Raw genomic sequence first — 13178 nt, 5'->3', positions numbered from 1 at the left:
CTCCCCCCTGTATTGTTACCTCACTCCCCCTGTATTGTTACCTCACTCCCCCCTGTATTGTTACCTCACTCCCCCCTGTATTGTTACCTCACCCCCCCTGTATCAGTACCCCACTCCCCCTGTATCAGTACTGTATTCCCCCTTTATCGTTACCTCACCCGCCCCCCCCCCCCCCTGTCGGTACCAGGGGCCCTTGCCTGTAACAACACTATATCGTGGTTGTATGTGGTGATGAAAGTGATAAAATGTCGAGACTGTGCCTGGGGCCCTGTTTAATTTGTAGTGGATCATCAACTGGGCCTGGTTTCCTGTTGAAACATGGACTTGTGGTTTGTATGTGAGTGTGTCACCAGCTCACAAGATGGGAGGCTGTTTTTGTAATAGTTCCTTCCTGCTGCTATGATCGTGTGTGTAGTATCGGGAGGGGAATGGTAGTCTGCTGGGAGAGGGTGCAGCACTGCCTTCGACAGGGAACATGGCTGGTCTGCCCGAATGCTCGATGTAAGCAGTGGAGCTGAAAACTCGGCCCCTCTCCATTCAGCAAATGTTGCAACGCTGAGCAGTTCAACAGTCACAGTGTGAGAGCGTGTGCAGCCTCTCACACACACAGTTTGAAACAAGCAACTGTTTTGTTTGAGTTGCTAGTGGCAACCATCAAGGAGATCATCCACAACGCTGTTGATGCTGCCATGCCCTGGGGCACAGACATATTATCGAGAACCCTGTTTGATGGGGAGGGAGGGGATCCTTGTTGTAAGGGGCCTCTGGGTCTTTCCAGAGGTTTCCAGCCTGCTAAATGAAGGATATTGTGCCAACCGCTCTCTGCACTGCAATGTCCTGGCGATCTGGCTGTGGGGAGTAGAGAGGGTGTCACAGCTCTGCTGACCAGGAGAACCCCAGTCTTATCCCCGCTTGGTTGCAGATGTAACGATAAAATAAAAACGATGGAAGTTTCTGGAATTAAGTCTATGGAGAAAAATCAAGGCTGGAAACTGGGAACAGTACAGGAAAACCAGGAGCAAAAGCACGAACAGAGATGGGGGAGAGAGTGAGCGGATTTGACGAACACATCGAAAGCAAGGGGACAGTGAAAGCAAGGGTAGGGAAGGAGGAGGTGCTCGGTTGGGCGTGGTGGGATGGCAGGTATACTCTCTCAGGTATACCTCACTATTTTCAAGGCGGGGCTTGCAAGAAGGACTGCAGGAGAAAGGAGGAAGACGGAGGAGAGCCACGAAAAGGGGCACTGTCTTGAAAGGGTGAATGTTTAAAGCTTGTGTCATTGAGCCTGGTATTGTACACCGAGGGGAGCTTGTGATGGATTAGCAGGGGCACCGACAGGTGTACCAAAGTTGTTTGGAGACAGGAACTGTGCCAAGAGGACTGGCGGGTAGAGAGGCATACACCCGAGGAGGCCGCTCAGCTCATAGGCCTCTGCTCGTGCTCGAGTCTCATTTCCCTGCTCTTTCTCCCTGTCCAAATGTTAAACCCTCGTTCAGTGTAACTACAGGCCAGTAGTCGGGGAACGGCCAGTGCTTTGAAAGGTCTGGGCTTTAATGCACCACAATCACAGCTTAGCTAAAAGTCGATAACCGGTGACTAATTTCATTGGAGTGTGATGAAATGTTCAAATGTATCCAGTGGCTGGTGAATACAGTCCTCCCACTTGCGCTGTCCACGCTAAGTATGAGCAGCCACCTGTATTGCACCGATGACACGGACTATTTCCATTATAATAGGAGTCATTTACAAAGCTGCCGCTTATAATGCATTGAGCGGGGCGACTATTTTTGGCAACTCGATAAGTACTTGCCCTGTACAATCTGTTCTAGTCAGCTGTTCGCACCTCATTAATGTGCGATTACATCAGCAATGCCATTCTGGGTGCAATCGCTAACAAGAAGAAATGGAGATTTCCTCCTGGGTCTTTAAAACATGTGGTGCTTACTGACCTTTTTGGTTTTGCCATCCATCGGGTACAGCAGGCACATCGCATTAACACCAACACGCTCGCTATACACGGCGGGGCCTTACAGAAAGCATTTGATAAAGTGCCACATAAGAGATTAGTTGCGGTGGTGTGGAGACAAATAATGTTTTGTGGATTGTCAGAATGTGGCTAGTGGCACGTCTCAGTGATCTGTGTCCGGATCGCTCTTGTTCTCTGTATACAAATGATACACACTTCGGTATAACGTGACCAATAGCAACACTTGTGGACATCATCCAATTTGGGCGTGGAAGGGAGGGTAATTGGAAAATTATGAAGAAGAATGTGAGTGGACAGGGACTGGCCAGGGAGTGGGCAGGTAGGTGGCAAATGCAGTTCAATAAATGTAAATGTGAGGTAGTACATTCTGGGGAGAAGGAAGAGTGTAGCAATATAACCCAAACTATTCAGCAGAATAGAAAAAATGAGAGATCTAGGGCTGCACACACTGTAAAAGAAAGATTACCAGTGAGAAAAACCACACAAAGAACCAGTAGGGTCTGGGGTTTATATATAGGTACAATCTATACAAAAAGTCTGTCAGACCACAAGTAAAGTACTGTGTGCAGCTTAAGGTGATCTCATTGAATCATGTAAAGTTCTTACAGGGCTTGACAGGATGGATGCAGGGAGGATGTTTCCCCGGGCTGGGGAGTCTACAACCAGGGGGCACAGACTCAGAATAAGGGGTCGGCCATTTAGGGTTGAGATGATGAAAAATGTTTTCACTCAGAGGGGTGGTGAATCTCTGGAATTCTCTACCCCAGAGGGCTGTGGCGGTTCAATTGTTGAGTGTATTCAAGACAGAAATCGATAGATTTTTGAATATTAAGGGATATGGGGATAGTGCGGGAAGGTGGATTGAGGTAGAAGATCAGCCATGATCTTATTGAATGGCAGAGCAGGCTCGAGGGGCCGAATGGCCTACTTCTGCTCCTATTTCTTATGTTCTTATGTTAAAGCAATCCCAAGGAGAAGAGGATAGTGTTATTGGAAATATAGGACTATATTGACCGGAGCAGAAAGGTTAAGGGGCATCTAATGTAAGTGTTCAAAGTTAGGAAAGTGTTCAGGTAGGTAAAAGAACAAAAAGATTATTCCCACTGGTCATAAACGTACTTTCTCACTGCAAGTATAAGATCAGGGGAAATGTGTTCACACAAAGGGTTACAGAGTTTATCTCAAGTGTGGCCATTAAAAGCTGAGTCATTTAAGAGGGAATCATAAATTATGAAGAAAAATAATAAAGGTGTGGGGAAAGAGGGAGCTGGGATGGGTGCAGATGGCAGCAGGACAAGCAGGATGGGCTGAATGGTCTCTCTGTGCTATAACTCGCAGTACTGCAGCCTCAGTGTTGAAGCTGGCCATTGTCTCCTTTGGTTTATGAAACGCTTCCTTGTGTTGTCCCGGTGACTGGTGCTGGAGTTCCCGCAGTGCCATGCACTAGTTACTGGGGTTCCCGCAGTGAGTTCCCGCAGTGCCATGCACTAGTTGCTGGGGTTCCCGCAGTGAGTTACCTCAGTGCCATGCACTAGTTGCTGGGGTTCCCGCAGTGAGTTACCACAGTGCCATGCACTAGTTGCTGGGGTTCCCGCAGTGAGTTACCGCAGTGCCATACACTAGTTACTGGGGTTCCCGCAGTGAGTTACCACAGTGCCATACACTAGTTGCTGGGGTTCCCGCAGTGAGTTACCACAGTGCCATGCACTAGTTGCTGGGGTTCCCGCAGTGCCATGCACTAGTTGCTGGGGTTCCCGCAGTGAGTTACCACAGTGCCATGCACTAGTTGCTGGGGTTCCCGCAGTGAGTTACCGCAGTGCCATACACTAGTTACTGGGGTTCCCGCAGTGAGTTACCACAGTGCCATACACTAGTTGCTGGGGTTCCCGCAGTGAGTTACCACAGTGCCATGCACTAGTTGCTGGGGTTCCCGCAGTGAGTTACCGCAGTGCCATACACTAGTTACTGGGGTTCCCGCAGTGAGTTACCACAGTGCCATACACTAGTTGCTGGGGTTCCCGCAGTGAGTTACCACAGTGCCATGCACTAGTTGCTGGGGTTCCCGCAGTGAGTTACTGCAGTGCCATACACTAGTTGCTGGGGTTCCCGCAGTGAGTTACCACAGTGCCATGCACTAGTTGCTGGGGTTCCCGCAGTGAGTTACCACAGTGCCATACACTAGTTGCTGGAGTTCCCGCAGTGAGTTACCACAGTGCCATGCACTAGTTGCTGGGGTTCCCGCAGTGCCATGCACTAGTTGCTGGGGTTCCCGCAGTGAGTTCCCGCAGTGCCTTGCACTAGTTGCCGGAGTTCCCGCAGTGCCATGCACTAGTTGCTGGGGTTCCCGCAGTGCCATATGTACTAGTTGCGCCTTGGCCAAGCGCCCACTGCTGATCTCAAGGCAGTGGGTGTTGGCAGACTATCCAACCGTGCCAGGCATCACCAATGAGTCTGGTCCTGATGTTGTCCTCCAGCTATGTGGGACACACAGTCCAATCATCATTTGGAGCCAGGCCGCGGTCATGTGATCTTTAAATGGAGCTGCTCTCTGACAGGGTCTGCTTTGTGTTGAAGCTGTGGGTAGGGTGAATGGACAATGCTGACATTTGGGGGGTGATGGCCCATTTGGCCTCCTGGAAGACAACCAATAACATTTTAATCACGCGAGGTCTTGTGCACACCTGCAGGTTTGCAGGAGGCGATGCAGCCAGTCTCTCTGGTGTCCTGACCTGACCAGTAAATATCCCCGGAGGAAGGCAGGGAATTAACACCTGTAACGCACAGTACACACTGAAATAAAGAAGGATGAGAGAAAACTGTCGGGAAACCCAGAGGCCACATTGCGTGGAATTCTAGGCCCTTTCCCCAAGCCGGTCGATCAGCAGGTTCAGACATGGCCGCTGTGGTTAATAACACAACATGTAAATATTAAACACCTTGATAGTATACAGCTCATTGTGGAACAGGGAGCCAATCACCTTTCTGTTACAGCACACATGACCTGTGAGGGGCCCTGTGGCCACAGACAATGACTGTGTGTGGAGGTTGTCTGTTTATGTTGATTGTCGGGGAGACAGGAAGCTAGCCCAGCCTCCCACAACCATCTGCTCTGTGATCATTCATACATCGAACCAGCCAGCACCCACCCATCTCCACCTCCATAACCAGCTACTACATGAAACAATCCTTGTAAACACGCACTAAATATCCAGACAGCATTGTCCATTCACTCTACCCACAGCCCAGGAAGGTGTTGTCATCGTAGATTTGTACAAGTTTACAGCAGGGAAGGAGGCCATTTCGGTCCATCGTGTCCGCGCTGGCCGACGAAGAGACTATCCAGCCTAATGTGTCTCAACACTGGCTGCAGTTTGCTGCGGGAGATAGCTCAGTCTCTGTCTGATCCCACACTGCACTCCATGGGCACAGGGCGATCCCACACTACACTCCATGGGCACAGGGCGATCCCACACCACACTCCATGGGCACAAGGTGATCCCACAGTGCACTCCATGGGCACAGGGTGATCCCACACTACACTCCATGGGCACAGGGTGATCCCACACTACACTCCATGGGCACAGGGTGACCCACACTGCATTCCATGGACACAGGGTGACCCAACACTTCAGTCCAGAACACTGGGCTCACAGTCTTGTCAGGTATAGTCAGTGAGGGGAGTATAATCATTGAGGGGATGCAGTCGTGAGGGGAGTATAGTCAGTGAGCGGAGGGGGCAGTCAGTGAGGGGAGTATAGTCAGTGAGGGGGGGGGGCAGTCAGTGAGCGGAGGGGGCAGTCAGTGAGCGGAGGAGGCAGTCAGTGAGGGGAGTATAGTCAGTGAGGGGGAGGCAGTCAGTGAGGGGAGTATAGTCAGTGAGTGGGGGGGCAGTCAGTGAGAGGAGCATAGTCAGTGAGCGGAGGGGGCAGTCAGTGAGCGGAGGAGGCAGTCAGTGAGGGGAGTATAGTCAGTGAGGGGGGGGGCAGACAGTGAGCGGAGGGTGCAGTCAGTGAGGGGGGGTGCAGTCAGTGAGGGGGGGTGCAGTCAGTGAGGGGAGGGGGCAGTCAGTGAGGTGAGGGGGGGTGCAGTCAGTGAGGTGAGGGGGGGGTGCAGTCAGTGAGGTGGGGGGGTGCAGTCAGTGGGGGGGGGGGTGCAGTCAGTGAGGGGGGGTGCAGGCCGTGAGGGGGGGTGCAGTCAGTGAGGGGGGTGCAGGCCGTGAGGGGGGGTGCAGTCAGTGAGCGGAGGGGGCAGTCAGTGAGGGGAGGGGGCAGTCAGTAAGGGGAGGGTGCAGTCAGTGAGGGGGGGTGCAGTCAGTGAGGGGAGGGGGCAGTCAGTGAGGGGGGGTGCAGTCAGTGAGCGGAGGGGGCAGTCAGTGAGGGGAGGGGGCAGTCAGTAAGGGGAGGGTGCAGTCAGTGAGGGGGGGTGCAGTCAGTGAGGGGAGGGGGCAGTCAGTGAGGGGAGGGGTGTGTGAAGGGAGGATAACTGTGGTCAGCACTCCCTCCGTGTAAAGCCCCTGGGGGCAGCCTTTGCATCCTCAGCAATCGGTGCAGCTTTCCCGTCGTGACCCTGGATAAAGCTTCCAAAGGCAGTGTGTGATCGCAGAATTAGCACCGAATCAGCAGCTCCTTCGAACCTTGACCGAGTTTGTGTGAACATGCAAAGCCAGGGCCAATCAGAGCTGGACACTTGGGCTGCAATCTCAACACTGTGCAGGGAGGTGCCTCTGCTCCAATCTGACAGCAGCTGCTGCTGGGGGGTGGGGGCGAGGGGAGAGGGGAGAGGGAAAGGGCGGGGTGGGGGTGTGAGAGGGGGAGAAGGGGGGAGGTGAGGGGAGTGGGTGGGGCTGTGAGTGGAGGAGTGGGGGAGAGGGGAGGGGGGAGAGGGGAGGGGGGAGAGGGGAGGGGGGAGAGGGGTGGGAGGGCGAGCAGGTGACGGGGTGTGAAGGAGGGGGTGGGTGTTGGGGGGGGTGAAGGGGGAGGGGGGTGGTTGTGAGGGGGAGGGGGATGGGGTGTGTGAAGAGGGAGGGGTGTGGGAGAGGTGTTGAGGTACTGTGAGGGAGGGGAAGGGGTGTGAAGGGGGAGGGGTGCGGGAGAGGGTGGGGGATGGGGTGTGTGAAGGGGGAGGGGTGTTGAGGTGGGGTGAGGGAGGGGAGGGCGGTGGTTGTGAGGGGGAGGGGTGGTGAAGCGGGAGAGGGGCTGGGGAGGGGGAGGGGTGTTGAGGTGGGGTGAGGGAGGGGAGGGGTGCGGGAGGGAGGGGAGGGGATGTGAAGGGGAGGGGACGTGAAGGGGGAGGGGTGTGGGAGGGAGGCGAGGGGATGTGAAGGGGGAGGGGTGTGGGGGGGAGGGGAGGGGTTTGGGGGGGAGGGGAGGGGACGTGAAGGGGGAGGGGTGTGGGAGGGGAGGGAATGTGAAGGGGGAGGGGTGTTGGGTTAAGGGAGGGGAGGGGGTGTGAAGGGGGAGGGGTGTTGAGGTGGGGTGAGGGAGGGGAGGGGGTGTGAAGGGGAGGGGTGCGAAGGGGAGGGGTGCGGGAGGGAGGGGAGAGGGTGTGAAGGGGAGGGGTGCGGGAGGGAGGGGAGAGGGTGTGAAGGGAGGGGTGTTGGGGTAAGGGAGGGGAGGCGGTGTGAAGGGGGAGGGGGGAGGGAGGGGTGAAGGGGGAGGGGTGTTGGGGTAAGGGAGGGGAGGGGAGGCGGTGTGAAGGGGGAGGGGTGTTGAGGTGTGGTGAGGGAAAGGAGGGGGTGTGGGAGGGAGGGGAGGGGGTGTGAAGGGGGAGGGGCGTTGAGGTGGGATGAGGGAGAGGAGGGGGTGTGAAGGGGGAGGGAGGGGAGAGGGTGTGAAGGGGGAGGGAGGGGAGAGGGTGTGAAGGGGGAGGGGAATTGAGGTGGGGTGAGGGAGGGGAGGGGTTGTGAAGGGGGAGGGGTGCGGGAGGGAGGGGAGAGGGTGTGAAGGGGTGTTGGGATAAGGGAGGGAAGGGGTGTTGGGATAAGGGAGGGAAGGGGTGTTGGGATGAGGGAGGGGAGGGATGTGAAGGGGGAGGGGTGGTGAGGGAGGGGAGGGGGTGTGAAGGGGAGGTGTGGGAGGGAGGGGAGGGGGTGTGAAGGGGAGGGGTGCGGGAGGGAGGGGAGAGGGTGTGAAGGGGAGGGGTGCGGGAGGGAGGGGAGAGGGTGTGAAGGGGGAGGGGTGCGGGAGGTAGGGGAGAGGGTGTGAAGGGAGGGTTGTTGGGGTAAGGGAGTGGAGGGGGTGTGAAGGGGGAGGGGTGAGGGAGGGAGGGGAGAAGGTGTGAAGGGGGAGGGGTGTTGGGGTAAGGGAGGGGAGGCGGTGTGAAGGGGGAGGGGGGAGGGAGGGGTGAAGGGGGAGGGGTGTTGGGGTAAGGGAGGGGAGGGGAGGCGGTGTGAAGGGGGAGGGGTGTTGAGGTGTGGTGAGGGAAAGGAGGGGGTGTGGGAGGGAGGGGAGGGGGTGTGAAGGGGGAGGGGTGCGGGAGGGAGGGGAGAGGGTGTGAAGGGAGGGTTGTTGGGGTAAGGGAGGGGAGGGGGTGTGAAGGGGAGGGGTGAGGGAGGGAGGGGAGAAGGTGTGAAGGGGAGGGGTGTTGGGGTAAGGGAGGGGAGGGGGTGTGGTGAGGGAAGGGAGGGGGTGTAAAGGGGGGGGGTGTGGGAGGGAGGGGAGGGGGTGTGAAGGGGGAGGGGTGTTGAGGTGGGGTGAGGGAGGGGAGTGGGTGTGAAGGGGGAAGGGTGCGGGAGGGAGGGGAGAGGGTGTGAAGGGGTGTTGGGGTAAGGGAGGGGAGGGGTGTGAAGGGGGAGGGGTGGTGAGGGAGGGGAGGGGGTGAGGGAGGGGAGGGGTGCGGGAGGGCGGGGAGAGGGTGTGAAGGGGAGGTGTGGGAGGGAGGGGAGGGGGTGTGAAGGGGAGGTGCGGGAGGGAGGGGAGGGGCTGTGAAGGGGGAGGGGTGTTGAGGTGGGGTGAGGGAGGGGAGGGGTGCGGGAGGGAGGGGAGAGGGTGTGAAGGGGGGGAGGTGCGGGAGGGAGGGGAGACGGTGTGAAGGGGGATTTTGAAGGGGGAGGCGTGTTGAGGTGGGGTGAGGGAGGGGAGGGGGTGTGAAGGGGGAGGGGTGTTGAGGTGGGATGAGGGAGGGGAGGGGGTGTGAAGGGGGGATGTCGGAGGGATGGGGAGGGGGTGTGAATGCACAGTGGGGAGCTGACTCTGCCTGTGACACCTCAGTGTGGGTAAGACGGGCCCTTTAGGGCGAGCCTGTTGTGGATTGTGTGTGGTTTGATGCCGGTGGGGCAAGGAGTGAAGGCTCGGCACGGACAGGGTGGATACACCCCAGGAACCCAAGGTCACGGCTGCTTTACACCGGACTTTGATACACACCAGGTCTGCCTGGTGCAGTGATTCAGGAGCAGTTTAACAATCACCTGACACTCCGACTCGGGACAGCACTTTAAAGTGAGTTGATTGGTTGTGCTGCGCGAATGGGAAGCCCTGAGACTGTCAGCTGATGCAGTCATTGCAAACTCTTTCCTGAGGTGAGACATTGATCAGTGAAGGTGAACAGGTTGACCTTGCGGGGCACACAATGCCCTTCCCCAGTCTCTGCTCAAAGCATCGGAGCCATCGCTGTGTGACTTCGAGTCACCCTCCCTTGGCAGCTGGTCTCCTCCCCAACATTGCTCACCATCCCCAGCCTCATTCCCCCAGCCTCACTCCCCCAGCCTCACTCCCCCAGCCTCACTCCCCCACCCTCACTCCCCTACCCTCCCATGTACTGTCCCCACCCTCACTCCCCCCACCCTCACTCCCCCAGCCTCACTCCCCCACCCTCACTCCCCTACCCTCCCATGTACTGACCCCACCCTCACTCCCCCAGTACTGTCCCCACCCTCACTCCCCCCACCCTCACTCCCCCAGCCTCACTCCCCTACCCTCCCATGTACTGTCCCCACCCTCACTCCCCCAGTACTGTCCCCACCCTCACTCCCCCCACCCTCACTCCCCCACCTTCACTCCCCCAGCCTCACTCCCCCAGCCTCACTCCCCCACCCTCCCATGTACTGTCCCCACCCTCACTCCCCCAGCCTCACTCCCCCACCCTCACTCCCTCACCTTCACTCCCCCACCCTCACTCCCCCACCCTCACTCCCCCACCCTCCCATGTACTGTCCCCACCCTCACTCCCCCAGTACTGTCCCCACCCTCACTCTCCCCACCCTCACTCCCCCACCCTCACTCTCCCACCCTCACCCCCTCATGTACTGTCCCTGCGGCACCCCACTAGTCACTGCCTGCCATTCTGAAAAGGACCCATTAATCCCGACTCTCTGCTTCCTGTCTGCCAACCAGTTCTCTATCCACGTCAGTACATTACCCCCAATACCATGTGCTTTGATTTTGTACTGGTCCCACCTCCCCCAGAACCGGTTCCAATGCCTCAGGAATTTGAATCCCTCCCTTCTGCACTACTCCTCAAGCCACGTATTCATCTGAGCTACCCTGCGCACCCCCACCCTCACGCCCCATGTACCTACCCATCCTCACTCCCCATGCACTGTCCCCACCCTCACTCCCCATGTACTGTCCCCAGAGTACGGTACAGTGTGTGTGTGGGACACAGTATGGTACAGTGTGTATGTGGACACAGTACAGTACAGTGTGTGTGTGGGATACAGTACGGTACAGTGTGTGTGTATGTGGACACAGTACGGTACAGTGTGTGTGTGGACACTGTATGGTACAGTGTGTGTGTGTGTGTGGTACACAGTATGGTACAGTGTGTGTGTGTGGACACAGTACAGTGTGTGTGTGGAATACAGTACGGTACGGTACTGTGTGTGGATACAGTACGGTACAGTGTATATGTGTAGATACAGTACGGTTGTGTGTGTGTGTGGATACAGTACGGTACAGTGTGTGTGTGTGGACACAGTACGGTATTGTGTGTGTGTGTGACAGTAGGGTACAGTGTGTGTGTGTTGGACACAGTACGGTACAGTGCGTGTGTGTGGATACAGTACGGTACAGTGTGTGTGTGGATACAGTACGGTACACTGTGTGTGTATGGGACACAGTATGGTACAGTGTGTGTGGACACAGTAAGATACAGTGTGTGATTGGGACACAGTATGTTACTGTGTGTGTGTGGACGCAGTACGGTACAGTATATGTGTGTGGGATACAGTACGGTACAGTGTGTATGTGTGGACACAGTACGGTACAGTGTGTTTGTGTGGATACAGTATGGTACAGTGTGTATGTGTGGATACAGTACGGTACAGCGTGTGTGTGTGGGACACAGTACAGTACAGTGTGTGTGTGTGGGACACAGTATGGTATAGTGTGTTTGTGTGGACACAGTACGGTACAGTGTGTGTGTGTGGACACAGTACGGTACAGTGTGTGTGTGTGGCTACAGTACGGTACAGTGTGTGTGTGGACACAGTACGGTACAGTGTATGTGTGTGGACACAGTACAGTACAGTGCGTGTGTGTGGACACAGTACGATATAGTGTGTGTGTGTGGACACAGCACGGAACCGTGCGTGCGTGTGTGACACAGTACGGTACAATGTATGAGTGTTTGGACACAGTACGGTATATTGTGTGTGGGTGGATACAGTACGGTACTGTGTGTGGACACAGTACGGTACAGTGTGTGTGTGTGAGACACAGTACGGTACAGTGTTTGTGTGTGTGGACACAGTACGGTACAGTGTTTGTGTATGTGAATACAGTACGGTACAGTGTGTGTGTGTGGACACAGTATGGTACAGTGCGTGCGTGTGTGACACAGTACGGTACAGTGTGTGTGTGTGGACACAGTACGGTACAGTGTGTGTGTGGTACACAGTATGGTACAGTGTGTGTGTGTGGACACAGTATGGTACAATGTGTGTGTGTGGACACAGTATGGTACAGTATGTGTGTGTGGACACAGTACGGTACAGTGTTTGTGTGTGTGAATACAGTACGGTACAGTGTGTGTGTGTGGACACAGTATGGTACAGTGCGTGCGTGTGTGACACAGTACGGTACAATGTATGTGTGTTTGGACACAGTACGGTATAGTGTGTGTGTGTGGACACAGTACGGTACAATGTATGTGTGTTTGGACACAGTACGGTATAGTGTGTGTGTGTGGACACAGTGCGGTACAGTGTGTGTGTGTGGATACAGTACGGTACAGTGTGTGTGTGTATGTGGACACAGTATGGTACAGTGTGTGTGTGTGTGTGGCTACAGTACGGTACAGTGTGTGTGGACACAGTACGGTACAATGTGTGTGAGTGTGGACACAGTACGGTACAGTGTGTGTGCGTGGACACAGTACGATACAGTGTGTGTGTGTGTGACACAGTACGGTACTGTGTGTGTGGGTGGATACAGATCGGTACAGTGTGTGTGTGTGGATACAGAACGGTACAGTGTGTGTGTGTGGATACAGTACGGTACAGTGTGTGTGTGTGTGGATACAGTACGATACAGTGTGTGTGTGGATACAGAACGGTACAGTGTGTGTGTGTGGATACAGTACGGTACAGTGTGTGTGTGTGGATACAGAACGGTACAGTGTGTGTGTGTGGATACAGTACGGTACAGTGTGTGTGTGTGGATACAGTACGATACAGTGTGTGTATGTGAATACAGTACGGTACAGTGTGTGTGTGTGGAACACAGTACAGTATAGTCTGTGGTTTTATGATGCAACAGTATATAATGTTCGAGCGACATGGGAATGGAACAATTGTTCGGACTGAAGGATGACCGAAGGTTTGATTGTGAAATTGACCTGCCTTTCTGTCCTATGCACAGAGTGAGCAGTGAGCCACGATGGGCGAATACATTGAGAAGAATGACACCTGTGGGACCATCTGTCTGAAGTACCTGCTCTTCATCTTCAATTTCTTCTTCTGGGTAAGGCCGAGGTCTTTGGGCCTACACGACACCCCAGGGTGGGGGGTCTGTTCCCAGGGTGGGGGGTGCCTGTCCCGAGGGTGAGGGAGACCAGGGGCTGCACCCAGGGTGGGGGTGGGGGCAGGGCCCTGTACCCGGGGTGGGGTGGTGGCAGGGCCCTGTACCCGGGGTGGGGTGGTGGCAAGGCCCTGTACCCGGGGTGGGGGGGGTGGCAGGGCCCTGTACCCGGGGTGGGGGGGTGGCAGGGCCCTGTACCCGAGGTGGGGGGGGGGCAGGGCCCTGTATCCAGGGTG

General features: G+C 56.0%; 1 protein-coding gene across 1 annotated transcript in view; it reads left to right on the top strand.

Moving 5' to 3' along the window:
* Positions 1-13178, top strand: part of LOC139247268 (CD151 antigen-like) — a gene marked incomplete at its 3' end in the record, with an annotated part of 47690 nt that overhangs the window by 13740 nt on the left and 20772 nt on the right. The window contains exon 2 of the mRNA XM_070871584.1: positions 12784-12885. Within this exon, the coding sequence (XP_070727685.1) occupies positions 12802-12885 (84 nt within the window). The remainder of the gene's footprint in view (positions 1-12783; positions 12886-13178) is intronic.

Source organism: Pristiophorus japonicus, unplaced genomic scaffold (genome assembly GCF_044704955.1).
Source record: "Pristiophorus japonicus isolate sPriJap1 unplaced genomic scaffold, sPriJap1.hap1 HAP1_SCAFFOLD_266, whole genome shotgun sequence".
Lineage (NCBI taxonomy): Eukaryota > Metazoa > Chordata > Chondrichthyes > Pristiophoridae > Pristiophorus > Pristiophorus japonicus.
Note: the sequence above shows the minus strand (reverse complement) of the source record. Positions and strands in the feature narration are given on the sequence as shown.